The sequence below is a fragment of the Xiphophorus couchianus genome, chromosome 14 (genome assembly GCF_001444195.1).
Source record: "Xiphophorus couchianus chromosome 14, X_couchianus-1.0, whole genome shotgun sequence".
NCBI classification, from domain to species: domain Eukaryota; kingdom Metazoa; phylum Chordata; class Actinopteri; order Cyprinodontiformes; family Poeciliidae; genus Xiphophorus; species Xiphophorus couchianus.
The window spans coordinates 10,237,406-10,265,181 of NC_040241.1; the positions used below are offsets into that span (position 1 = coordinate 10,237,406).

Sequence of the window (27,776 nt, forward strand, 5' to 3'; positions counted from 1 at the left end):
TATTTCTTCTTTAGCTTCAGGCAAAAAATAAATATCAGGAATTCTCATGAGCAATCTATATTTGTAATGTTCACACCATTTATGCATGCAGCAGCCATCTTGGGAGGTGACCTCAGAAATACTCAAAGAGCTCAGAAGAAAAATGGTTAGATTTTAGTATGATGCATGCAAATTGATGCCATTCTTCTATTTGATCTAATTTGAAGATAGTGTTGGGCATCAGAATTTTTTCTAATCAAGGGTGCAAATGAAGATGTTGCAGCCTTTTAGATTCCAAAACCAAAATATCCAACAAAGGCTGTGGGTGTTAACAGGTGGTTTGATTCTTGCACGCACTTCCGACTTGATTGTTTGAAAAAATATACATGTTTTATTTGTTGTAAAAAAAATAAAAATAAATAAAAATAGACAAAATAGTCACTAAAAATCTCTTACAACTTAGTTGAAAAAAATCTAACTTCATCGGACGTTTCAAGTTCCAAAAGTGGCAAAAAAACAAAACAAACTATTTTACAAAAACTGGACATTTGCCCAAACAATAGACCTCCACCGCACACCCAGTCTGTTCTGGGAGGGTCTAACGGTTACCAAAGTGATCTAAACAATTAAAAAATATAAAAACTTATTACAGATTTTGGTTATAACTAACTATTCTAACCAAAATAACTAAATTGATAGAAATAACAATTTTCAAAATTGAACATAAATGGCCACAACAGACGATTTTCTTCTACTATTTAGCTAGATAAATGTGTGCAGTGTTCCTGAACTGCAGCATGCAGCTCTATAGAATGTTCTGCGTCTCCAGCTGCAGCCCTGCCTGTGTCATGACTTGGATGCTGACTCTGCTGTCGGTGGTCGTCATGTAGGGCAGGTCCCATGCGAGATGGTCCATTATGTCAGCAGCGGACCAATAATAGTTGCAGTGTGCCACGTTTAGCAATGAGGCTAAGTGTGACGTCCAGAACTTGGGGCCAAACCCAGACGAAACAGGGGCCCTACTGTTTCCACCCCAACCAGACACGCCCCAGCCACACAGAACCAGACACGTAAAGACGCATACACACATGGAACCGATTTGAGTTTTCCCCCTGCCACTGTTCAAATGTCCCCAGGACAAACATTACTGAGCCAAGAAGGCTGGCAATCACCATTACAGATGAGATGTGACGCAATGTCCTGATAATGAGACGTAGTGGGTTTCAGATGTTCCCCCAGAATGAGGTTCTGCAGATGTCGGCATAGAGAAAGATGAAACCTGTCACTGGGTTTGAAAAATAACCCACGTTTTCCACAGAGTGCAGAGCACATTTCAGGATTCAAGCGAAAATATCAGCTAGCAAATACTCACTTTGCATCGGTAAAACCAGAACGTTATTTCTACTGCAAAGTAAACCGAAGAATGTTTAACTGAGATCAGGAAATTTTGTTTTAAGAAGCTATTTGACTAAATCAAGCAGTTAATCTAGACTTACTGAAACAGTGATCTATGTAAATGATGTCATAGCAGTTGATATTTTCCACTTTCTCTACTTGATTCAACAGCCTTTGAATGCCTCCAGCCAAACCTGCTAGCTATGAGCTTTTCTGTAAACCAAAGCTGCATTTCTCTAACCCACTGTGATGTTTTAAAGAGTGGACTTATTTTAGGACAATCCTCTGTTTTGGCTCCTCTCAGATTAGCAGTTAGCTTTAGCTGCTAAAGCTAACTGCCCAGCTAATTGGGATTTATGCACAAGTTATCAGCAAGTGAGATATTATCTCCTTAAAAGCTAAACAGTGTTGTACCTTAGAAATATTTCACATTTTTGTGCTGGTGATACTGTGTGAGTGGTTTGTTTGCAGTCCAGGACAAAAATATTTTCTGTTTAGTTTTTGTTCAGGTTAAAAAAGTTCACATTCATTCCAGGTTGTCCATCTAAAAGATAAATCAGCAAGGTCTAAATATAAGCATGAACAGCTATTATCTGATGCAAACAGAAGAAGCTGAGGATGATTAGATAAAAATAAAAATGAGATATGATGCTTTTTGAACATGGGATTTGAAAGGAAGCAAAACAAGAAGACATTGGGGCCTAGAGTGGATGTTTGTATTTGAAAATGTATGTTTTAAATGTTAGGCTCTCATTAACAGTGTCAGTAAGGTGAATCTCAATAAATGACAATATTACAGAAGAGTAAACTTATATCACTAATTCTGTTAAAAAAAATTGGGAGCACATATATAAATTGACCATCCTTATAGGGATTTATTTAAAGCATTTCTGACAAAATGCTTTAAATAACAAAACGCTGTGAACAGCCAGCGTCTACAGCAGCGACTATTTTGTAGCTTACATTGGATGTTAATGACAATAGTTAAGTCACAACTCTTCAAGGACATAAAATGTTTTAGATTTTTATCTTATGTAATATTCTAAGATTCTCAAAAACGTAATTTTTTGTTTAAACTAGCTGTGAGTCCTACTCAAAAAAATGATCATTTGAAATATACATGTATATGTTGAATCTCTATAATAGTAGTTTAAATTTCTTGCTGAGTTACCAATAGGCACTGGCGCTCCGTTGGCCAGACCAAGCCAGAAAAAAGTTTAGTGTGGCGCAATGTAAAAATTATTTCATTATATAAACTGTAAACTAGATTAAGGGTTAGGGTAGAGTTAACCTTAACCCCTAACCCTATATATACACATTTAATTTCTCTTTGGGATCAATAGTATATATTTGAATTGAATTTGAAAAGAAAATAACTGAAAGTTTTTGGAATAATCTAGTAATATACTACTATTTTTTTTTTATTAATTTGAATTTGAATATATATTAATTGAAGAAAATGGGGGCACTGTTGCCTTGCAGCAAGAAGGTCCTGGATTCGATTCCCGACTGGGGTCTTTCTGTATGGAGTTTGCAAGTTCTCCCTATTCATGCGTGGGTTCTCTCCGGGTACTCTGGCTTCCTCCCACAGTCCAAAAACATGACTGTCAGGTTAATTGGTCTCTTTCTTCTCCCTAGGTGTGAGTGTGTGTGTGCATGGTTGTTTGTCCTGTCTGTCTCTGTGTTGCCCTGCGACAGACTGGCGACCTGTGTACCGGGCAAGAGTACCCCGCCTCTCGCCCGGAACGTAGCTGGAGATAGGCACCGGCAACCCTCCCGACCCCATTAGGGACAAAGGGTGACCAGAAAATGGATGGATGGATGGATGAAGAAAATGGCTGAACGTTTTTGGGAAGGTAGGGTTAGGGTTAAATCGTCAGGTTTAATCGTGGCTGCCAGTAAGTGAACCAAACTCAGGTCAATGATTGTCCACGCTGTGGGACAGTAACGTCCCTCTCTCTGATGTAAATCATCACCTTTCTGCTCCTGGTCAGCACTTCCTCCTCCTCCTCCTCCTCATAGCTTCTGGGCAAGCTGAGTGAAGCTGACTCTCCGATGCTCGTTCACGTGCGCCGACACTGCCGAGCGCGCGCGCGCCTGCATCTTTTAAAACAGCTTCTCCCGCGAGCTGCGTGGTTCAGTTGGTTCGGAGCAGCACGCGGGTCCACACGGGCGTAAATGAGCTCATTCGGTAGTTTGTCTGTCACCGTCACTCTGTCGCCGTGTCCGCGTCCGAGGCATATATGGAAGAGTCTCAGCGAGGGTTTATTAATTTAGCTTCTTCACTTGGAACAAGACGGCGGTTTCCTGTCGGTTTCCTGTCGGTTTCCAGCTGCTGCCGGTTTGGTGGTTTTAAATCTCGCAGGACGCGGTGATTCACCTGAAGCTTAGGAGGACGCCGTTTGCATGAAACTCTACTCCGGTAAGATTAACAAGAACAACACGCTATGCGTATAAATGTACCTACTTTTAGTTAAACAAAACTCTTAAACGATAGTTTGCTCACCAGTATAATGCTTTTGTCTTTTTGAAAACTGCAAAAATCAATGCGCATATGTAACAGCTCTCTGACTAATGCAAAAGCCTGATAGAAAACTTCCAATTTCACCCGAAGTTTGAAATTTCTTCAAATTAACTTGGTATTCTGAGACTTTTTAAGTTTATTTATACATCCTTATGCCATAGCGGTTTATTCGGCTTTGAGAATTGATTATATTGAATGTAAATGATTCATTTTAAATTACTATTACCATAGCTCAAGATAATGAATTGCGGACTACTGCAAACGTATTTATTTGTATAACTTAAATCTTTATTTATTTTTTTTTGTACTTCTGTACAGACCATGTGGGACAGAGTACAGACTATCTTTCTGCACTGCCTCTATAATTCCACCCATTTAATAGACTACTCTGATACTGTTGTGAATGCCAGCTATTTTTTTAGCCCCCAATAAATGTCAGAAAGGGGTGTCAAGTAGAGAATATTTTCTGTTTTTCAATTTAGGATGCTGATAAATGTCTGTGATCCCTTGGGGAAATGAAGGGTGGTTAAACCATATTTCAAGTTATATCCACTTTTGTTTAGGAAAGTTGAAAAAGCTGCTAGACGTCCTACAGTTCAGGAAATGTCAAGAGCTTGTTTACATTTGTCACACATGCTCTTTTAATATTGCAAATATTTACAAAGGCAGAGATCTTTCGTAAGTGCATCAACTGTATAGTCTGACTCTATAAAGCTGTTTGCATGTGTGGAAAAGCTGTGTGGCTTATATTTAAAGATGCATTGATCAGGAATTTACTGTACTGCAAGATTATTCTCATTTATTTATCAATACATCTGACTTGATCTGCCAAAGCCAATCAAGGGATTCAAGATGTTTTTGTTTTAATTTTTTGGTCCATTTTAAACTTCATTCAGAGCATAAAGGTTATGTCATAACTGTTCTTGCATTTGCTACCTTGTTGACTTTCACGCCTCTGCACAGTGGTAAGAGAGTCTCACGTAGGCTTTGTTTTGATTCAAAGCTAGCGGTGCGAGTACTTTTCCATGTTTGTGAGCCATCTGCTGTTTTGGGTCGGTATACAGGGCTGTGGGTCAGCGTGCATCAACTTTTGTGACTTGACGCAGTTTCAGAAACATTTCTATTGTCTGCAGGAGAAATATTTTTGGGGGGGAGGTGGACGGGGAATGCAAGGCTGTTTCCTGCACAGGGGGTTTTACTAACAATGGTCACCTCCTCAAAATCCATTGGTGGTTCTCTGTGAGATTCTCTCCTGAGGACGAAGCTCGGATGTTAAAAGAATGGCCCCCCAAAAAAAAACAGACAGAGAGGGGACAAGTAAGGAAACAATGGGAGACCAGGCAGGTCGAGTGGGACTAAAGTGAGGAAAACAAAGGGAGGTTGGTTATGGTTGCATAACGCAAGAGTTTGAAATGTCTCAAAAGTTTTCAAGTTGAAATTAAACAGAAGTATGAACGTGTTACTTTTGAATCTTCTAAAGTAACCTTCCATTTAATTTTGGCCCGTTTCCAGCCCAATCAATGAGTTTGCTGGTCTGGAACCCAAACTAACCAGTCAGAAAATATTTAATTAGTGTTTACAAGAGGTGAATATTTGACTCTGAGCACGTCACATTTGTGACCAATCCTGTTCTGTGGCCTTTAACTGCAAGCTGTACTGACTTGCAGGTTTTGTTTTTCTTCCTTCAAAGAGATGAGTGTGACCGTGCAGAAACCGTGTCCTGTACCTTTCGTTCACAAGCTTCCGTTTCATTTTATGTAACAGTTTTATCATCTTGCCTGTTGTTAAAATCTTTTCTTTTGCATTTTTCCAGATAAAAACACTGGATCTGACTACGCTACATCTGTCGAAGAAAGCTGGATGATTGGAAAAAAGTCAGAAGAAGACAAGCTCAAGTCGAGCAGTTACACCTTACCCAAAGCTTCTTCCAAACCCAACCTGAAGGGCGCCATGGCTCTCGGTAGTTTGAACCTCATGCAGACCCTCAAAAACTCCCCAGCTGCCTTCCGACGCCGCTTCCGCCGGGACCGGACGGAGCTGCTCTCCCACGGCGACCCTCTGTTCAAGGTCCACTACCTGGGCACGGTGAAGATCTTCTCTCTTGACCGAGAGCAAGCCCAGGAGGCCATCTCACACCTGATTGAAGGTATCGCAAACGGGAAGAAGCTGGGCAAAGATCACGCTCTGGTCGTGCGGCCGAGATACGTAGAGGTCAAGGAGCTGAGCACGGGGCGCCAGCTGACCAAGACGTACCTGCAGGACATTGCGTACTGCGCCGCCGACGCCGGCCGACCCAACGTCTTCCTGTACATCTGCAAGCATCAGGGCCAGCAGCTGCAGTGCCGGGTGTTCTGGTGCAGCCGGGCGGAGCGCGCGCGCGACATGACGGCCTGCCTGGCGCGCTCCTTCCAGCGGGCGCTGAACGACTGGCAGGACGGCTCGGCCTCTCTGCCGCCGGGAGATGCGAAGGTCAAACGTTTGGAGGAGTCTTGTAACTCTGCATCCAACGCCAAGAGCTCAACGCTGCCGGCTGGGCTGGGAAAAGGTGAGGAGACGGGAAAACCTTAGCAACCAACAGCGTCGCTACGTCAAGAATTTGTTGCCCTAACCTAGTTAGTATTAAAAAAAGCGAGTTTATACCTGAAATTCAAATCATCAATGCCATTTATCTCCTCCTCAGTTCGCTGGAAGAGAACGGGCTCTGCGTCCCGAGGCCCCCTCAAAGGCATCACCAGGAGAGGATCGGCCACCGACAGCTGGAGCTGAACCTCTGATTGGACAAAGGTTCTACATTGACCTGCTGACAACTTTAAAGTTGGAAGCACTGCAAGAGGGAAGGAAGGAAGGAAATTTGGGAGGGACTGACTTACAAGACGAAGAGGCTCAAGCTGCCAACTTGATCCATATTTGGTGACATAATGACTGCTTGTAAGGGTGTTATCATCATAACTGACGAGTGTTTGGAGTTAAATGTTAATGACGCGAGACGGAAACGAGGATGGGCTTGCAACAGGCTGCTTTAGGACGAGGCTGGGTCCTGAGCAGCCAGAGTGTGTGATGTTGAACGCGAGATAGCTGCTGGCTGAATGATCCATCAGCAAACCTGGGGGTAAAAAGACAGAGGTGAGTTGTTTTAATGTTTAACAGGCAACTTGTACCAAGTCATGTTTTATATTCATGGTGGCATTTACACGTTTGCTGCTCTATTAAACAGATATTTAGGATTCAGAGGGGAAAATGTTGGCTCATCAAATGAAGTTAAACTGTCTCTACTGTTCGTAAAGGTGGTTCCTGTTACTTCCAGAGCACTTTCTATGCTCTCCTGCCAATGAACCTCCTACAGAAACCCCAAGTGTTTTCTGCTCATTACGTGGACTTCAGTTTCTATGAACTGCATGACAGCTCTGGTTACTGCGCCATCACCAAGTTACTGCAAATCATCTTCACTGGCTACAAACTGCACATAAAAAGAAACGTCCGTGAATTTGCACGTACGTCGTAAAGCTCCCGTGGCGCTAGCTTGGCACCCAAACACCAGAGGACATTGTGTTCCCATGCGGAGCCTCGGTGAGGAATGCACAGTCATGCACCTGCATTCCACGCCAGGAGAAATCTGAGATCAGGAATCATCTCAAATTCCTCATGTCCAGCCATAACTGTGCCTCTCCAGCAGCTGCATACTTTTATTTAATCTTTTTTTGTGTGCTGCAGTGTAAAACGTACTCCTCATGATGATTTATGTTAGGTTTGCAATTGAGACTTGAGGATAAATGGTGTGCCTTTAGCCTACCATCATGTTCTCATTTTTATTATTCCTAAACTAAGCTAGGAACTTTGATTTTTTTTTAGTTTTTTTTTTTGTTTGTTTGTTTTTTTATGTGCCACTATTTTTAAAGTGAATTTTAAGATTTTATGTTCACTGATTCTTACTAAAGGGACAGCTCTAGCTGAAAGAAAATATCTGTGCCTGCTTTAAGATGTATTTTATGGAATATTAAAAGTTTTTATACTGGCTTTGTATGTGCATATTTCTTTTAAGTTTCAGTTACGCATATAAAACCAGACTGCACCCTGGTTATGTTTGCTTCCAAACTTTAGTTTTGAGAGCTATATTTAGCTTAACGCAAACAAACCTTGTCCTCTGTGTTTGTGAAGGAGGAGGGGGATTGAAGAGTTTTGGAGATGTTATTGCAGGTCTATTAAAAGGGTCCTGGGATTCGTAATCCATCATGCGAGTCATTTCTCAATGTTGTTTCTCTGTTTCAACTTGTCTCTTTTCACGTGAGTTCCTTCCCACTGCAGATGCAGCTTGACTGGGAATACCCCCACCAAAAGACATGGATGAAATAACAGCCTATGTAGCATAAACCCAAATTAAGACTTGGATCAAACCGTGAATGAGCTGGAAAAAGATCCTCACTGTTTAACCTTGATTTTAGAAGTTTTAAATCGGATATTTAGACAAAAATCTAAAACCAGAGGGGCGTAATCGCTTTTTAACCAGAAAAATAACACTGAAGACTTGATAATGAAGCCACCATTTTAAGCATTTATTACAACAAATCTAAGTGACAAGACAGAATACACTAATTGCTCATAGTGACATAATAAGACAAACATTTTAGTCAGACTATGCGTTCAGGTAACTAGCTAACTGCAGTTTAAAAAATGTTATTTGAAAAAGCATGATACACTATGGCTATTTAGTTATACAGTTGGAGAAGGATTTAAAACCATCAGAACTGTATGATGGAAAATGCTTGCAGTTTTGGAACCATAACATTTAAAAACTGGTATAGCTTGATAGGAGTAACCTGCCAAATTCCAGTTTAAACTATTAAGAAAGTGAGATCAAATCCAATAAAAAAAATTTAATATTACTTAGGGTGCACCGATTTATCGGCACTGATTTCCTTACTTTTGGGAGATTGGTGATCAGCCGATACTTAACACGTGAAGCAGATCTTATCTACCTCAGCAAAGGTCTAAAAATAAACCACTGTCCGCTTCTGCTCTGCTGTGAGAGAGGTTCGACTGATAAACCGACCCACCAGGTCATGTCTGCACGTTTGCAGTTAACTAGTGAAATTTCAGACAAAAAAAAAACTGGCATCGGACAAAATCGGAATCAGTAAGTCAGGTTTTTTAAAAATCGGTAACTGGCGATCGACCGATAAACTGCAGTCGGTGCACCAATAAAACATCACTCAATAAAAGCCACTTGTTGCACAGAAGGGATTTCATCTTGCAGAGTCCTGCCTTGTGGAGCCACTGGGCTTTTCAGCGCTCTCTCTCTGAGTCGCTGTAGCTCCAGCAGGGCCTGGAAATGCAGACGCCTCAGGGGTTTCACTTCCTCTACCACTGAAAAGAGAAATTCATATAATCAAAAACAAAAATTAACCTTTCCCAGTAGTTTTAATACGTCATATTCGGAAGCCAGAAAAACCACAACAACAAAACAGATTTGACCTTTCTAATGTTTTTGAAGTTGGTACATAATTTTAAAATAAATTTGGACTTTTGCGACACAAAGACATCCCTGTAAGCCACATCCTCTAAACAGCCTTACCATATATGGATATAACGCTTGCACCGTTTGGAAATCTCTCACAAAATCACAGAACAGATTGTTTTCTTGATAGAAACCAATCTGTTTAGTTACAAAGATAATGTGTGCAGAAAGTGCAGGTGAGCTCAAAGGAAGTAAACATATATAGGGAGGATGGATTTATCCCCCTGAACCAGTATCTCTGCTGGAACCAACCTTTGTACCCAGACTGTTAACTTGGATTAAAGGGAAGAAACAAGCTAAACCTGAGGAAAGAGGACAGAGCCCAGGTAATGCTAAAGCTACACCAGATAGCTCAAGCAGGTACTCGACAACTAGACCAACAAGGCAGCTGTAGTTGTTTGTTAGCATAAAGTTGATTAGGCCAAAAAATGCTGTCATTTGCCAATAATTAACTGTGGCAGCATAGGTTTTTTTTTTTCTCTGTGTCCAAATGAAGGAAAGCACATCTAACCAGAGATGCTGTTTTTCAGTCATAACCGGTGTAACCATCTCGTCCTGGTGTGTAGCCCGACATGTAGAATTAGGTCATAGTAACAATGCTGGTCAGAACAGGAGCAGAAATTATGCTTAACTTTTTTTGCTGTCATAATTTTTGTTTCTATCACAATCACTTTTTCTTCATCCGCAGTAAATTATTGGTATGACGGACTAAAAGAGAAAGATTTAGATCCATAGAAAGATGGCGAGCTGTTCGGTCTCCAGTCTAATACTCTCAGACATTTTGCTGACTTCCTCCTACTTACTAAATAAATATTCCTATAGATATTCACTTTTTGGATATTCACTTTACTTCTTATTTTGTTTATACAAATAAAAAAAAAAAGAAGAAAACAATCGCGAGCCTAAACGCAAATGAAAAGGAAATGATGATTAATGTCCTTAAGTGGTCTGAGACGAATACTGATTATAATGGTAAGGTAGCTAAACAGCACCACCTGCAGACTTTAATAGTAACTGTAATATTTTCGTATGAAAAGACACCTTTGTCATAGTGCAGCTCGTCCCGATTCCCGTAAATCAGATAAGTCTCCAGGAAGCCAAGGAGGGCTCCTGTGACTAGGAAGCGGTCGTGGAGGGGAAGGGTTTTGATGTAACGCATGTCCAGGGCGAGGGGGTTGGAGGGAGAGGGAACGGAGCACAGGCACACCAGCTCACTCACAATGTCCCAAACACGAATACCTGCAGAGATAAAAACTTTTACCTTCTGAACATCATTAAAATCATTGGCTATTAAAGAAAATACTTTTTCTTTTTTTTAACAACAACAACGAGAACAAACACATACCTAAACTGAACTAAACAATCTCAGAAGAAATCCAGAAGCCAACCTCTTCTGGCTCAACTCATGGAAACTCGGGTAATTATTCCCAAAGCTGTTCACTGAAACAGTAACCTCCTGCAGGTTGGATCCCTCACATTGTTTCCATACCTCTCGTCTGCCAGTCTGTGATGGACTTCAGCTTCATGGGCGTGTCCTTGACCATTGAATCCATGCCACCGATGCTGACCAGCCGCTCGTGATTGGAGCGAATCCAGGCGTACGGGCGCCCATACTTGACGTAACCGGCCAGGAGAAACAGAGTGCAGTTCACCTCCTGTCGAAGGAGTTCAAGAGTTAATCTCACCGGAGAAACAGAGCGAAACGTGTTAGCGTGTGTCAGCATGCACTTACTGGTACGGCTATCTCCCCCTCACTGGGAGAGGCTGGGAGAAGATGCTCCTCACCGTTTGGTTCCCTATAAGCAAGAAAAACGGATCAGCGAGTTAGTGGAGGACCGACATTCAGCATCACGTCAGACATTTGTAAAATCAAACTGAAAAAAAATAAAGACACCCTCTTCTGAAACTAAACACCTACGCGTCAATGTAAGCAGACACACACGAGGTCACATCAGTCACCTGTCGGTTTGCGTCGGCGTCCTGGAATGGGAGTTATTCGTCTGGACGTCTGGCGGGCCCCGAGGCTCCCCGGGCAGGGGGGAGCTGCTCCTGCTGTCCAGGCTAGGAGAGCTGCTGCTGGGTGACACGCAGCTGCTGCTGGACGAGTACGACGACACCCTGGAAACCAAAAAACCTGGGGAGCGCCAGCCCTGCAAAGTTGGGCAGGAGAGAGACAAAACTACTCTAAATTGGGAAAGAATAGATATTTTTCATATTGTACCGCTTTAGAAACACAAATATCAATGTATTTTATTAGAATATTTATGATAAACTGCCATAATGTAATGCATAAGTGTGAAGTTAAATGATGCATGATTTTTTTGACTTATAAAAATTGTATATGTGTGTAGTATTTTAGTATTGCCCTCATAAATCACCTAAGGTTAAGGTAGAAAATATGTCCACAGTTTTATTATTAGTTGAGAACTTTTTGGAAAAATTGGAAAGCAAAGAGACATTTATTTATTTAGGGCACCCAACTAAAGGGGCTGATTACGAATTGATCTTTTAAAAATAAAGTCAGTTGTTATGTTGGGTTTATCCCAATACACTAGATTGAAGTTTGTGATTGTAATGTGTAAATTACCAATGGGTAAAAAAAAGAAAAAAGTATGGAACTATAATGTCTTATTGGATCCAAATAAACTGATCCAAATAGCAAATAAAATAGAAAATCAGGACTGTGCTCTGCTATTTAATAAACAGTTTATCTTTGAATGTGAGTCTGCAAACCTAATGAAACTAACCAGATCCTCATTGACTACAGTCAGCAGCAGCTCTTCTTTTCCTCTTAGCCAGGGCTGGAAGTATTTAAATCCCTGCGGAATAAACAACATGACGTGTGTGTTTGGGACGCATGAGCTGCTTCACATCACCTCTGAATAAAGTGTGTGATGATGACCAAACCTGTAACGATCCGAGTAAAGCCAAGTCATTCAAAAAGTGCTGCAGCTTCCTCTTCTGCTCCCTCTCTTTCTTCTGTTCGGACACAAATTAACACGAGGCTCAAAGAAAACACCAATACGATCCATAGCACTTCCGAGTGATGCAACCAATAAGAACCCTTCCGGTCTTGTATCTTAGCAACGCCTCCTCACATCTTCCTAGGATCTCCTTTATACATTTAAAAGGCGTCTCCTTTTACATTTACAAGATATCCCATTTAAAACTACGACAAACGAGGCTGTGAAGAAACAGAAAACATCACGTTAGATGCAGCCACCAGCTGCGTAAAAACACACTACTTACACCGGCACTGCTCATCTTATGATAAATCACAATCTCTCTTCTAGCAGGCGCTCAACTTATGAATCAACTCGTGTCATTTTTAAAAACATATTCTCTGCCATTTAGCTATAGCCTGTGTATTTTATAGCTAATTCAGCCTAAACGGAGCTCTGCCTGGGTGTTGTCTGTCCTTATTGGCTGTTGGCAGCAGTGTAAAGATGAGGATGCGCCTCCTCCTAGTGGCCACCAGCGTAAACTGCAACTCCGGTTCACAGTGAACTAGCCTTACCAACATGGTAGAGCAGACTTTTTACCATCTACCGACAGGAAAATACATTTTACCGGAAATGCATGATTGCTCTTCTAAAGTAAAACGGTACTTCACCTGTTACCCTCATATACTAACAGGACGTGTAAAAAAATGTAGCTGCCCACACGGACCAACCAAATACCTTCTGGAAATAGGTTTTTATTGTTAAAGGAATAACATAAAGCACTCCATTTAGCAACACTGGTAAGAAATATGTTTGAAGGAGTCCGTGCAAGGCCTTGAAGTCTAATAGGAATATGTTGAGGGCTCAGTTTGCTGCAACCACTACTAATGTGTTGCACAAAGGCGGATGGAGTTATGGAAAGGGACTAACTCCAAATGCTGTTTATTGTCCTTATCCAATAGGACAATGATCCCAAACACACATCAAAGTCATTAAGCTTCTGGAATTGCCCCAACCTCAGCAACATAAAAAATTTGTGGACTGTGTTTACAAGCTGAATACAATGCCAGGAAACAAACCACTTAAATGGAACTTGACCCATTTTGCCAAGAAGGGCTGTCAAATATCCAGCCCGAGATTTGCAAAGTGGCAAATGGGGACATTAATCGCAGTGTTAGTAAGAGAGGGGGGGAAGCTGGGGGGGGAAGGGGGTTAGTGGAGGGGAGGAGGTTGTATTCAGTGTGAAAACAACTATCAGACTAAACTAAATATCATAGATAACTTGAGTGAATGCAAAACAGTTTTCCAATAATGGTTTCATTGATTAAGTGGAAAACATTATTCAACTCGACCTGGCTCGATCTAAAAAGCAATTGCCCTTTAAACCTAATAACTGGACGGGCCAGCTTTGGGAACAACAACTTCTTTCAGGTATTTGCACCAATTGGCAACGAGAGTTTCATATGGCTGTAAATGAATTTCTGACTAATGTTCTTGCAGAACTGTTCAAATTTAACCACAACAATAAAAAATGGCTCCAACTGCACTTCACTGGAGTCCTAAACCTTTAGAAATAACTCTTTCCAGACTGATTGATCAGTGACTTTGTTTCTCGTCTGTTATTTAATTTCTTTACATCAGAGTATGAAGTGTTGGTTTTGGGGATCTTTTGGTCTACTTCAGGTTGTGACGGGTTCTATGCAAGTAGTTCCTTGATTCTAGACGTTTGGCATTCAAATTGTTCTGTCTTTATTCAAAGATTTTTTACAACCCATTTGGATTTAGTTTGTTTCACTAGTTGAATGAACTTACCAACATTTTTGACTTCCTCCTCTGTGAGCCGCATAAATCTGACAAGATTTATGTCTGTTGTGGAAAAAAAAAATGAAGGAAACATTAAGACAAGTGGAAAAGAAATAATCACTTTAATCCATCTGAGTCACAAATTTATCCTCCTGCACATCATTCTCTGTTTAGAAGACGACAATCAACACATTGTGCAAAAACTGCATTGAATCATTGAGCAGCAAAAGTATTAAATCTTCCAAAGTAACATAATTTGTCAAGAGAGCTGAGATCTTCACAGAAGATTAATCGTTTCTGGTTCTGAAGTGAATGAAGAAGGTCCTGATCTCTTTGGGTGAGATGGTGACGGTGAAACCCTGATTCCTCTTATGTTGGTCATTTTCTAAAACAGAAGGCGAGAAATATTTTTAATTAAAAAGAAAAAGTCTAATTTCTTTCCTGTCTCGTTTGGACCATTCCTCACTTTTCCCGGAGGTGTCCGCAGTTTTCCACCTCCACCTTTGCAGGCTTGTGATATTCCAGGTCCCTGTAAGCGAACGCTCCTCTAGGTCCCGCACTTCCCCGACCCCCTTTAAAACGTCCTGATCGCAAGAGAAGAGTCGGTCAAATAAAGTCCCGCCAAAATGCAAAGAAGTTTGTTGTTTGCAACATGACAAAGTGTGAATTGTTTTACATCGATACATCCACGTTTTATTTGTGTTTTTGCAACTGTACCTTTAGGTTTACTGTGACTGGCTTGGAAAGCTCGGGGTCCTCTCCCTCCTCAAACAGGTGCACGACTCTCAGCAGAACCCGATCGTAGTCCGGCTCAGAGCGCACCTCCTTTCCTGTTTACATTTCAAACAGTGACGACAAAAACGCATGAGAAAAACATCTGAATATTAAGAAAATCTGCAGATGCGTCATCCAGTCACAGAGAACCTGAATGCAGGTGGCTCAGGTGAAGATCGTGGTCGGAGGTGTAGTTCCATCCTGGGATGCTGAGGCTGAGCAGGTGGAGGCTGGGAGGCAGAACAACTGGAGGCACCGGGGAGTTAAATCTGGACTCTTTGTCCTTCCAGGACTTACCTATTAAAAAAGACAAGACAGCTTTTTAAACTCAAGCTAACAAGAACATGTTGTTTGTTTGTTTCTTATGCAAAAATGCACAAAGGCATCAGGTCACTGCAATCTGACAATTTTGTAGCTTGATTTGCCCAGATCAGTGACGGGTCAGTCAGAAATGTAAGAATTTCACCTTTTTCCCAATCGGTGAATGCAAGAACACTTTATTTTCATATGAGGTGTTTAAAATGGAAGAAAGCACCAAATGTGTAAGAGGCTATTAAAAAATAAAACAGTTTTCTACAGCAAGTCTGAGCTTATCTGAGGTTCATTCAGGTAAGAGCGAGCCAGACTTCCAGCAGACAACAGGAAGGCTAAAAGGAGTACAATAAACACTGCTCTGTTTTATCCTTATCAGTCGGTTTTATGATAAAACAGTGGTTTGCAAATGTTGGCAGCTTTTTTGAAATTGTAATAGAATTTACAATCTCTAGAAAACGCACACAGAGACTGCCATTCTAACTATGCTATGCAAACTGCACTGATATAAGAGGCTAACGCCAGTGCTCCATTTTTTAAGATAAGATCAGATTTATTGTCACTGTCATCAACAGATTACAATGAGATTGAGATTTGTTCGACTCGAGTTAAGATGCAGGTTATGTGTATAATGGCCAGTACATTTTGTCGTTTGTAGGTGTTTTTAACCGCGCAAAGTGGAAAAGACAAACTTCGAGTCGGTGAGCACAAAGCCACTGCGTCTACGCGCGCCGCCATCTTGAGTAAAAATCCTGATTTGCTTCTGATAAGAAAAATAATGCCTACTAAAAGCAGTAAGTCTAGAGAAAATGTTCTCAATGTTGTTCTTATATCCTCTTACAGTTGTAACTTTCAAACTTTTCAACAGTCATAGACTTCCTTATGTAATCAAATGTTATTATCTTTAATTCATGAAACTCCACAATGCCAAAGTTGGCCTTTAATTTGAAAAAGAATATTTCACATGATCCCTTTAATAATAATTATAATGTGATAAACTTGCTAACCAAGTTTATCCAAGTTTGATCTGTGGACAAACTTGCGTTAGCACTATTTCAAAATCTTTAATGCTTTGAGAAATCTGAAATGGCTTATCCTTCAATAAAAACAGATTCTTCAAAGCAGAGTTTGTGATCTCTCTATAGTTTTAATCATGCTTTGACAACAATCTAAATGAGACGTTGTACTAAGCAAGTACAAACGGTCTATTGTTAAAGATGTTTGGGTTTATCTGCAGGTTCTGTCAGTAAAGTAAAACCCCAAACTATCAACAAGGTAGACAAAAACAGCAATTTAAAAAAAAAAAAAAAGATACTTTGTAATTATTCATCAATATTAAAACCCTTTACAATAAAATAATTTTGAACTTTAAGACAAAATGTCTTGAAGACAAATTCAACTCAAACCAGCATCGGCAAATCAGCGTGTCTCCTTCCTATGAAGATACTTACTAGGCCGGTCTATTGGCATGACGACGGGTCTGTGCTGCAGCTCTACCGCCCCCCTCTGGTACAGCTTGGATGTTGCAGCCACAGAACCAAGGATCATCCAAAGGGTGGGCCTCACAACCGAGCTGTCGTTCAGCGTGAGGTTGTAGCCGAGGTTCCACTGCAAGTTGTTCCAAAGTCGGCGATGGAGCATCACCTGAGAGAAAATGAACACTTTCTAAAATACGTCTGTGACTGAAAATCACAAAGCGAGTGACAGTTAGTGTCTCGTTGTTACCTCTAGCTGTCCGTCGGCTTGACTGGAGACGCCGTGAGCTCTGTCGCTTAGGAGCACCAGGCGGCTGATGTCGTCCTGGATGTAGGCCGTTCGGACCATGGGGAAGTAATTCTGCAGACAGGGAAATGGAGCATATTTACCACCAAACACCAAACCTGAAAAAGCACACCGTTTGTCAAATATCTTACCCTTGCTACAGTGTTATTGGTGAACTTCTTGTAGGTTCTCTTCATCATTTGGTAGCCATTGTCATCCGAGTACAGAGTCCTGTTGTTGTTGAGGGAGGAGCTGGTTCTGAGGACCACCTCTGTGTTGAGGCGCAGGGGGCCCAGAGAGTAGGTCTGCTCTAGCCTGTGGCACCAGGGCCCGGCCTCCGAATACTCTGGGACGCGCGTGGTGATCGAGTAGGCGTAGTCCTCATCACCGTCCTCTCTAGAGAGGTCAATCAGAGTTGGTCGTCCACCATAGAAGGAGAGGAAATCTTGGTTACACCGCATAAACACAAAGTCTGACCAAGTATTTTGGATCTAGTTTCTAGTGCAAATATCTCAGTACAAAACTAACTTTTCGTCAAGAAATAGTCAGAATATTGATCAAAAAAGTACTAGCTCAACTGGCAAAATATTTAACTTAGAACTAGCACTTTCTCATCAATATTAAGCAATTATTGACCTAAAAAGCTCCTATATCTTCCTCGAAGGTTACTTGTAATCAGGTTTGTCCTATTTCAAGTGTACTAAGACATTTACAGTAGAATCTTGACCAAAAATACTTGGTACGATTTTGTGTTTTAGCAGTGTACGTAGTTCCAATCTCCAGTCACCGACCTGTAGAACCGCTGCCTGATCTCGGTGAGCACCTTTCCCGGGATTATCTCCATTTCCACGGCCTTATAGGCCCGAACAGCCGACCCGTTAGCGCTGAAGATGTAGTTATCAGAGATGGGTCCTGCTTCCACGTCTCCATTCGCGTCGTATTCCCAGAAGTCCTGCGTCACCATGATTCGCCTTTGCTCCTTTCTGCCGGTGAAGAAGCACAAGCCGTTTTCCCAGAGAGGCATTTTAGTTTATGTTGCACACTTAATAATTAATCAGTTTGATTTTCGCATGTTCTTTTATTGTTGAAAACTATTAACAACAGACAAACTCGACAGTGAGCGCCTGCCGCTAATCAGCCGTTACGGCGCTGAATAGCCGTTGGCTCGCTGAGTCAGGAATGCTCACTGTATAAAGCCCTTCAGCTTGAATAGAAGTGCACCTTAAAAATAATTTCTATAATCAAACAGAAGTCTTTAAATAAAGTAAGAAAGGAGAGGGGTTGAATTATTTCTAATGTCCATTCTGTCACATTTATTTCATACAAATGAACAAGTGAGGGAGGTTTGACATAAAGATCAAGTAGATTTAATTATTCAGACTGGTAGATTTTCCTTCATGACCAAATCAACAGACACACTCTCTGTGCTGGAACTACATCCTGTTGAAAACGTGTAAAATGTTAAGCGCCCTGTCAACATGAGAGGAACGTCTGGTTGTTTAGGAGGTGTAAAACTCACAGGTAGGTGGCGCTGTGCAGGAGGTTGGTGTCCTGGTCAAACATGAGTTTGTAGCAGCCGTTTATAACGGGCAGAAGCCGCCTTCCCGTTTTCCTCCAGTCCCTCACATGCCGCCGCTCGAACGCAACTCCTTGAGCTTCGTAGGTGCGCTTGCACTTGAACTTCCCAGAACACGGTGTCTCAGAAAACTGGACCGAGTACTTCCTGTGCTGAAGGCCGCCGAGCTGCACCACAAAGAAGAGGTCGTAGGAGGCGTTGCACTGTGCCGACCTCTGGATCTGCGACACAGAAGGAGAGAGAGAGAAAGTTGATGTCAGAAGGTGATGGTTGCACTAAATTACCTCAAACAGGAGGAGACCTTCATGGACCTGCGCAGGGACGGGCTGTCCGCCGTCGTCACGGACGACTGCGCTCGGGAAGGTTACAGTCATGTTAACGACAGAGGAGATGTTCCACGCCAGCGGGTTGTAAATGATCACGTGTTGCTCCAGAGCCTGACCGGCACCTAAAATAGGAACATAAATAAACATCTGCAACTGAATGATGATGTCAGAAACACGAGGCATGAAGAAGAAGAAATCGAAAAGTCAGACGCAACAAAAACTTTCTCAGAGTTTCAGGAATAAGCGCGTGGACTTGATTTAAAGTTGAAGAATTTGGAGCTAGCAACTTACTTTTCACTATCCCATCACCACAGCATGACGCTGCCTCCACTGTACCTCGGTTTGTACAATGTTCTCAGTTACAAGATAAGAGAAAAACCATCAAAAAATAAACCTTGTGCAATGTTTTCTAGGTTTGTCGCTTTCAGAAGTCCACATGCCGAGTTATGTTTAATTCAAAATTTTATTCCAGTGACAAAACCTACCTACATGGTGTTAATTATTTATTATAATAATGCATAAGAACCCAATTCTGGGGACGCGTCACTTCGGGGTGGGTGATTTGGACTTCAAAATTAATCATAATATTTTATGGTGCTAGTATTATGTCAAAAAACAATTTAAAAAGCTATTTATTCCATCTTTTTTAGGTAAAATGTACATGAAATACACTTCTTCAGGATGTCAGTTTCTTAAATCATACTGCTCACTGTAACTGCATTTAAGCATATTTTCAAATTTATTGATATTTATAGACGCTCTCATGGAGCAAATGGTGGAGAAAAAAAGTAAAAATAACAGTTCCGATGTTCTTTTTTTCTTTCAAAAATCATGATTTGGAATTTATCAAGTCAACGATAAATCAAAACGATCATAATGAGAAATTTCTCACGCCAAGCGATACAATAAATATAAAAAAATGGAAGGGTTTCAGCTCGTACCTTTTCCCTGGAAGCTTCTGCTGGGAGCGCCGGAGACGTCCAGGTTCTGCGGCAGCAGGAAGAGCGCGGCTAGAAGCTCCTCAGCTCCCATCATGCCTTGCAGCAGGTGCTGCACGTACATTTCCGCCACTTTGGGAGACTCGGTACCAGTGATGCCGTCATGGTGCTGGACCTGGAAAGAATTACAGTATGTATCGATTCCCATTCACTTCTTCATGTTAAATTATATCTTTGCACGTCATGATTTGGATGCAAAAGCCGAGGCGGATCACCTCGGAGACAGCCCAGCGCAGAGCCCTGAGTTTCTCCAGAGCCCAGTCTTTAGCTACCGGCCCGTCTGGGAAGCTGATCCGGTAGCGGGTGAAGAGCGTCTCTGCTGCGCGCAGCCGGGAACTGGCCCGCCTCGCCACTCCCTTCAGGACATTTCTAGAAGCGTAAAACCCGGTCCATGCCTGGTAGGGCTCTGGGAAATGTAGCAAAAACACTTCCTGTATGTGTGCATGTTACTCGCAACTGTCAGGGTTCATCTGGAAATTAAAAACTTTTCCACACTCAAATTTCCAGAGTTTGTAGTCCTGAATGACAGTTTTCAAGATAACAAATACTTAAGTTTACAATAAATTTATGGCAATGATGGGAATAAAGTCTGGAAAAACAAATATTCTTTCATTTGTGAAAGAATTTCCAACTTCCCATCGTTTACTCTGCGAAAATAAACACTGCTTACACACACCTGTAGAATATGGTAGAAAATCCTCACTCCCACGGACATCCCAGGTAAGATTTGATTGGTGGACTGACTGGAAGTACTCGCTCAGCGTTGCGTACTGCACCGTTACGCCAAACTCCTTGCTGTTCTGGTTGATGTACGTTATCAGAGGGTCCATGTTCCTGAACTGCACTGATGAGTTGTAAAACTGTTTGTCGCAGCCCTAAAAAAACAAACAAACAAAAAAACAACAAAGATTCTGAAACTGATTTCAAGACTAAAACCCTTTCCAGGATAAAAATCAGGAAAATGACAGTTTGCATTCCCCCACCCAAGGCCAGAGCAAATGGTTGGTCCTGAACCACGCAGCCCTCTGCTTGATGTTCTCCGCCATGGTCTGAGCGTACGAGTGCACCGTCTCCTTGGTGACGGGGAGGCTCATGTTGGGGTAGACTCCATCTTTGGGGGGATCCGGGAACAAAGCGACGCCGTTCCAGTAGAAACCGGATCTGAGGTGGAAGAGCAAGCTTTTAGTTATTAAAACTGGAGTAAATTAGGTTTTGCTATGCTAACAAACAGAACCAGGTTTCTTGTGGAGGTTTGGTTGTGGATGGTGGTTATGCTTAGTACTGACTCAATATGAATGGATGCCATACTTTTTAGATTTTATTAGTAAAAACTCATTGAAAACTATAGATTCATCTCTTCCCTATTATTCTCTACGTTTTGTTGGTCCATCGTATTAAATCCCAATAAAATACAATAAAGGTTGTGCTTTTAAAGTGACACAATGAAGAATAGTTAAAGGGTATAAATCACTTTGTAAGGCACTGTAGTTAGAGAAAGAAATATTAACATAAAGCACCTGTTGGAGAACGGTATGTGAGACGGCGTGCAGTAGCTGTACTGGTCCATGGTGTGTGTGAAGATCTCCTGTTGGGCTTTCAAAGAGGGAGACCCTCTCCACACAAACTGAAGTTTCTGAAGTCAGAAAACAACCAGTCAGCAAAACACCTCAATCCGCTTCCTAGTGCAGTCTGCAGGGCCAAGGCCACCTTGTTTTTCTGCATGCCGTCTTTGAGGTCATAGTCGATGCGAGAGATGAGGTGAGTGTTGAACCCAGCCAGGGAGAACAGCACTGGCGTGGTGGCCGAGGCGCCAAACGGATCCACGTGCCAGGAGAACTGCGGACGCACGCCGAACGTTTGGTACAGGAAGCCGTGGCCCTCTGAAATGACGGCAGAGTCAGCAGGACGGGTGAGTCTCGACGGCAAACCCGTGGGGACCGAGAGGAGCAGGAGTAGGGTTACCGGTCAGCTGCAAGATCTCGTCTTCCAGGTCCGTCACCGCCTCATCATGCATCACTTGGCCTCCGATGATGAACTCCAGGCGACCTTCTTTCACGAGCTGCCGGACCTAGATGGGTGAATTCACAAGTTCAGCTTAAATCCTGCAGCAAAGTAATATTAATCACTCACCAGTACAAATAACACCCAAAAGACAAGGTTTTCTTTATTCATTTCGATTTTTAAGGAAATCTAACAAAGGAAGGTAACTTAATAATGAGTCAAATGCAGTTTGAAAGTGGTTTAATTCCTTAAGGTCATGTTGTTGCAGTTGTATTTTGTTTCGTAAGTTCATGTAAACCAACTATTTTTTAGCCAACATTTCAAAATACCAAAAGATCTTTTAAACTTCTGATGCTGCATTCAAGGCTAACTGGGAATTTAGAAGTCAGTTTTGCAGAACAGGTTTATCTGGGACTATATGTCTCTTTGGTGGTGTGGGAAGGTGGGATTGAGGCGGTGAGCACAAATAGACGGTTGCCCAGGGCATCATACATGCGAGAACTGCCACTGATCTCAGTCACAGAAAATATATGCTTTTATGGTGAGTAAATAAAAACTCTGGAGCCACATTTCTCTGTTTACATTTTGCCTTCAAGGTGCCAGTCATGGTGCTTTTAATTCATTATAACAAAACAAAACGGCATTTATTGCAAGGAGGTTAGCTTTCAAGAGCTGTAGTAAAAGAAAATGATTACAGTATGCCTGCCTGTAACAGTCAGAACCAGAGGTGGGCAGAACAATCCAAAATACCAATAATGACATGTTGATAAGATTGATATTTTTGTAGATTCCCTCTCAAAACTGTATTTTATTTTTGTATTGTAGTTTCTCAACTCTATCATAAAAAGATTTTGCTGTGATTTGCTCTCAGAAACTTATTTTTTGTACTTTTTAGAAAATAATCCACACAAATTTGCTTTGTTTTTAGATGCTTATCGTGTAAACATATCATTTTGTAGACACCTGTCCTGGGATTTAATAAAAAAATTATTCAAAGAAAAAACTACCAACACTGCCTAAAAGTCAGAAGTTTGTTGATACACTTAATTAATAAGTATCGGTACTGGTATCAGTATCAGCAACACCGATATTATATTTACTTGGTATCGGATCAATGCCGAAATATGCAGCGTCGCCCACTTCTAGTCAGTACGGATAGCTAATCATGTGATTGTAGATGCGCGTCCATACTTGTTTCTTTTGAGTGTCCGAGGCCACCGAGTCCCACCACAGTCTGAAAAACTCCTGCTCCACAGAGATAAACCTGCGCTCCTTCACCTTTGACAGCTCCTCCGTCACGCTGCTGTACACGTTGGCCGCGTAGGCGTGCATGCTCTCCTGCAGGACACACTCATGTTTAGAATAAAATAAAACGGCACTCTATGGGATGACTGTAGCATGAACACAACAACCTGGATGGTGTACACCCAGCCTACATCCATGTGGCTGTGAGGAATCAGAAATGTTTGAATGGGCTGGTCCTCTCCGGAAGTTTTGCCCGAACAGAACCAGAAAACGAACACGATGAGGGATAAAAGATGCATTTTGTCAGCTCAAAAAGGCGACAGGAGCTTTGGCGATAAGCTCCGTAGCGTTCACCAACACTTCCTCGTTTCCTTATTATTGTTTTGTAAAGAGCATGTGACTGGACTCGCCTCCTTTACAGTCAGCCGCCGGTTGACGAAGGTGGCAGCGTCGACCAAGCGGCGTGGGAGGAGTTTAGCAACTGTAAGAGGTGGACGAAGAGCTTCATTGTTATTGGTTGAGTGAAATCCATTTAATGAAAGAAGTAGGGATAAAAATTGAAGAGCACACATGTATCAACAACTCCGCTGTAGTAATCTATTTTTTATTATTATTTTATCAACTCTATTTGTTTTGTCAGTATATCAAAAGTTGTGTGTAAATGTAACAATTTCGTGTTAAACTATGTTAACACTTAACACAGTATTTTTTAAAAAGTTTATTCTGTATTTATTCATTTCTTTCTTTCGTTTTATGCTCTTGTTGCTTTTTGTCATTGGTTTAATAAAGTCAACTGGAAAAGAAACATACACAACATATAGACGCATAGTGCTACTAGTGTATTATTTATTTTATTCTCTCAATTTTTACAACTTGTATCACTTATTGGTTTTTTGCTTTTATTATTGTGCTATTATTAATATTTTTAGTGGTCATTTTTACAATATTTTCTTTACTCGGTACAATTTTAAGAGGCTAACCCCGCCTCCGCCACGCGCCCGTTTGGCTCGCCGGCTGAAAAATGGGGCGCAGCCAATCGTGACGACTCATCCGGCACGCTGGCTATAACCTCTCCCACCGGAAGCAGTCCTGTAAAGTAAACCCTGAGAGCTTCTGGAGGTGACAGGTAGCTTCACATGTAACAAAAAGATGTCTAAAAACACTAAAATAGTTCTGGTGTTTGGAGGCTTTATAACGGCGGTGGCCGCCGCGCTTTATCCCATATTTGTCTACCCTCTGACACATAAGGAGGAATACAGTAAGTAACCGCAAAGACTATGTTGTAAACAGTTAGAATTTTGTATCACGTTGACGTCTAATTAAAGTCACATCTAAACGCAGTGTTGGTTTTTCCATTTAAATAAAATTAACCAATCAGAATCGTCTTTGGGTAATTTCAACAATCGTTTTAATGGTTTCTGTTCAACGTCCTCTGGTTTGTCTGGGAGCAACAATGAGAAGTGTTGCTGGAGACGATTTGAATGGATTTCTATATTTTTGCTTGTTTGATTAGACATTCAACTCAATCCAGAATCACTTTATTTATCTAGAAGGAAAATTAAATGTCATAACGGATTATTCAAGTATCTTAACAAAGTTTGTTGTGAGCTGGAAGAACCTCTGGTAGCAGTCAGCCTTGCAGCGAATCTGAAGAGGCCTCTGACTGAAGACTTGTTAGGAAATACAATAAGGAGAATTACCAACAATGTGCTAGTGTTTTTCAGGAGTTCATTCATAAAACCATGTGACCGCAGTGTAACATTTAACCTAGATGCTGTTGTCCTCTGCTAGGAGAAGTCCAGAAGGTGAACCGGGCAGGAATCAACCAGGCCGATATTCAGCCTGCAGGTGAGAAAGCTGCCCAGACTTAAAGTTCTGCCTGCTTTTATCTAACTTAAATGTCACAATAAATCAGAAAAGCTCAAAGCCAAACAGGATTTTTTCCCCCACTAAATTTTCTTTCTAAAGTAGCAATAGTAGCAACAGTGTAAGTTTCTCATCCACACAGGTGCAGACATCTAGGTTTATATAACCAGTATGGTGCGAGTACTTGTTTAATATTGATCAGAGCTTATTTACAATTATCTGATCCCACCTGGTTCTCATATACAGTGGTTCTCCCAAAATGTACGCCCATGGCACCTTGTGAAATACCAAGAGAGTATCATTAAAAATCAGCTAGAAAACTGAAAATGGAAAACTGAAAATCCTTTTCTCAATAGGATAAGGATTTAGAACAACCGTTTTAGATCTATAGAACCTCAGAGGGACAAGTTCATTTGAAGAGGAGGTCTAACGCAGAGGTGTCAAACTTTTCCGTTCGGCATTTTTTGTTTATATCCCTGGTCCAAAACATAAACTAAATTGTCGAAATGTATTTGATATGCAGTCAATTCTTCAATAGCAAAGGTGTCCAAAGTCAATCATCAACACCGCTGCACAGCCTGTTTTAGATGTTGCCCTAGTCGGCACACGTGAATCAAAACAATTGTTCTGCTAATGAGCTAGGTAGCATGCCGAGGAGGCGATTAAGTCGTTTCAATCAGCAGCTTTGGAGCTAAGACGCATCAGAAACCTGCAGAGCACTTACATCTAGGACTAGAGTGAAAAAGAGAGAAGAAAAAGGAAGGAAATGCTATAGAAGAGGAGAAGCCTTCTCAGATAGTTATAACCCAAAGGTATTCCTGTGTTTTCTGAATTTCTGTGTTTTCATTTTTTTTGGTTTTGTCTTTGTCTGAAGGTGTGAAGATCTGGTCCGATCCGTTCAAGCCTGCAGAGAAATGAAGACGGATGATCCCGCAGAAGTCCTGCTCACTGATGCTATTGAAATCATGAATATGTTTTCGGAGTGCTTGGTGTGTGCCTGAGTGAAATACTTACCGATTGTTCTGACTGCTTTGGATGCGTTTCTACTTAAATAAAGTCAACCATTAAAAATGTAATAAGTGATTGTGTTTTTGTCGACCACAAGGGGGCGTACTATCCCCTCCTGTTCTGAAAGGCACTGAACCAGGGAAAGCTTTATTTTAAGACAGGGGTTTGGGGGAGAATCTTTGTATTTTTAAAGTCTCACTCTGGTATGCAGTATGTAAGTAATTATAATAAAATGTAAAAGTTTGTTTACACGTCTCCTTTTGAGCCTCCTTTGACGTTTTATTTGCTTTTAGATGATGTGGGACTCAAAAAATCACTTCAACAGCAAGAAGGAGCATAATGTGCAAGATGGTTTTTTCCCCCTAAAATGGAAACCCAAGAGCCGAAGTTATTCTAAGACAGATTGGTTTGCATTATCATCTCCCCGTCAAGAGACTTTGGGTTTAATGCGCATGCAGTATTATCCATAGGCTGAACTGACGGGGCAGATCCACGATGGGCCTTTCAGAAACCCACTCGATGTGGTCTAGACTCCCTTTACGAGACCACTAGTGGTGTAAAAGCAGAGAATTTCTAAACTGATTTTCTTTTCTTTCTTCCCCCTTTCCTTCTGCACTTTTGTGGTTTCCTGACATTGACCAGCTTCCACTTTAGGAGTTTTGTCCATCAAAGTGCTTCTGGGGGAAAGATGGATTAAGAAAGAACCAAAGCATGTGTTTATGGTTCTTCAGAGATGCTACTTTCCTAAAGTCCCCCCTTAAATCCTTCACGGTCCTCCGTGTGGCCTCCACTCTTTTTTTTTTTTTTTTTTTTTTTTTGGGGAGGGGGGGTTCTGGATCGTTGTTGCCAGTGATCGCCACTCCCCCACCACCAATCAACAACCCCCTTGTGTTTATGAGAGGTTGTTATTGTTGGACGGTGTTCAGAAACAAGAGAAAACTCAAGAGCGCGGCTGCTTGGAGGCGTCTAAAGCAAATAGGAGAGCCGAGGGGTGAGGGAGCGGGAGAAGAGGAGGGGAAGTGGCTGCTAAGGAGAAAACGAAAAAAAAAAAGAAGTAGAAATTCCTCTCATTCCCCCGCTGGTGTTTTCCAGATTCCTCAAGCGACAGCTCCGTGGCCGTGCGAGTGAAGTAAGCAGCCAGAGGGGAAACTGAAGCGAACGACGAGCGGAAGAGAAGCGCATTCTTCTGGGGACGCGTCACCTCCACGCAGACTAGAGAAAGATACTCGATCTCTGCTGCTGAGCCGGTCAGGCCGTGAGGCGAGGGCCCTCGGCTTTGAGGCCCCCCCTCCCCACTCCTTCATGAGTGACTGCCGGAGGAGTCGTGCACACCCAAACTCACTGCTTAAATCTCTCCTCCTCTGAAAGCAGGGGCACCTTGGAGCTGATGGCCGCTGTTATGCCGAGAAATGCCTTTTCATCTCTCTCTCTCTCTCTCTCTCTTTCTCTCTCTCTGTCTCTCTCTCTCTCTCTCTCTCTGTGTGTGTGTGTGTGTGTGTGTGTGTTGTCTAGTCCTGTTGATGAGCTTCGCATCACATTCAGTGCGACATGGAGGGACACCCATCCCATGTCTGTATAAAACACTGCGAGAGGTCACGGCGCACTTCAAACCAAACACCAACGCAACAATATCGCCACCGCAGCTCTTTTTCTTCCCCGGCCATTAACCCGTCACACAAATCTCTATTGAGGAAGGTTTGGAAAGTGGCGACACGTCCTCGGAGCACTCTGCATCTCGTAAAAAAAAAAGAAAG

The 27,776-nt window shown here is 41.8% G+C and overlaps 4 protein-coding genes across 4 annotated transcripts; 2 read left to right on the plus strand and 2 right to left on the minus strand.

Annotated features, from left to right (window-relative positions):
- Positions 1-3,490: 3,490 nt before the first annotated feature.
- LOC114157935 (uncharacterized) lies at positions 3,491-7,734 on the plus strand. The gene is made up of 3 exons (XM_028039157.1): positions 3,491-3,796; positions 5,712-6,443; positions 6,579-7,734. The coding sequence occupies exons 1-3, from the start codon at positions 3,781-3,783 to the stop codon at positions 6,662-6,664; spliced, it is 834 nt and encodes a 277-aa protein (XP_027894958.1). The 5' UTR covers positions 3,491-3,780; the 3' UTR covers positions 6,665-7,734.
- A 690-nt stretch (positions 7,735-8,424) lies between these two features.
- On the minus strand, positions 8,425-12,858 carry LOC114157818 (uncharacterized). Its single transcript, XM_028038980.1, has 8 exons — positions 12,660-12,858; positions 12,318-12,389; positions 12,158-12,229; positions 11,370-11,560; positions 11,143-11,206; positions 10,900-11,065; positions 10,452-10,649; positions 8,425-9,259 (listed from the first exon to the last, which is right to left on the minus strand). The coding sequence occupies exons 1-8, from the start codon at positions 12,672-12,674 to the stop codon at positions 9,102-9,104; spliced, it is 936 nt and encodes a 311-aa protein (XP_027894781.1). The 5' UTR covers positions 12,675-12,858; the 3' UTR covers positions 8,425-9,101.
- A 1,400-nt stretch (positions 12,859-14,258) lies between these two features.
- Positions 14,259-23,538, minus strand: man2b2 (mannosidase, alpha, class 2B, member 2). Its single transcript, XM_028038979.1, has 19 exons — positions 23,316-23,538; positions 23,095-23,241; positions 21,865-21,970; positions 21,610-21,782; positions 21,420-21,535; positions 20,886-21,063; positions 20,579-20,777; positions 20,118-20,308; positions 19,846-20,017; positions 18,890-19,026; positions 18,522-18,799; positions 17,794-17,985; positions 17,155-17,398; positions 16,967-17,077; positions 16,693-16,885; positions 15,080-15,226; positions 14,873-14,985; positions 14,622-14,739; positions 14,259-14,540 (listed from the first exon to the last, which is right to left on the minus strand). Exons 1-19 carry the CDS (start codon positions 23,445-23,447, stop codon positions 14,443-14,445), a joined length of 3,045 nt encoding a protein of 1,014 aa, XP_027894780.1. The 5' UTR covers positions 23,448-23,538; the 3' UTR covers positions 14,259-14,442.
- Positions 23,539-24,213: 675 nt separating this feature from the next.
- On the plus strand, positions 24,214-26,090 carry smim20 (small integral membrane protein 20). The gene is made up of 3 exons (XM_028037340.1): positions 24,214-24,406; positions 24,940-24,996; positions 25,889-26,090. The coding sequence occupies exons 1-3, from the start codon at positions 24,298-24,300 to the stop codon at positions 25,930-25,932; spliced, it is 210 nt and encodes a 69-aa protein (XP_027893141.1). The 5' UTR covers positions 24,214-24,297; the 3' UTR covers positions 25,933-26,090.
- The last annotated feature ends 1,686 nt before the right edge of the window (positions 26,091-27,776 follow it).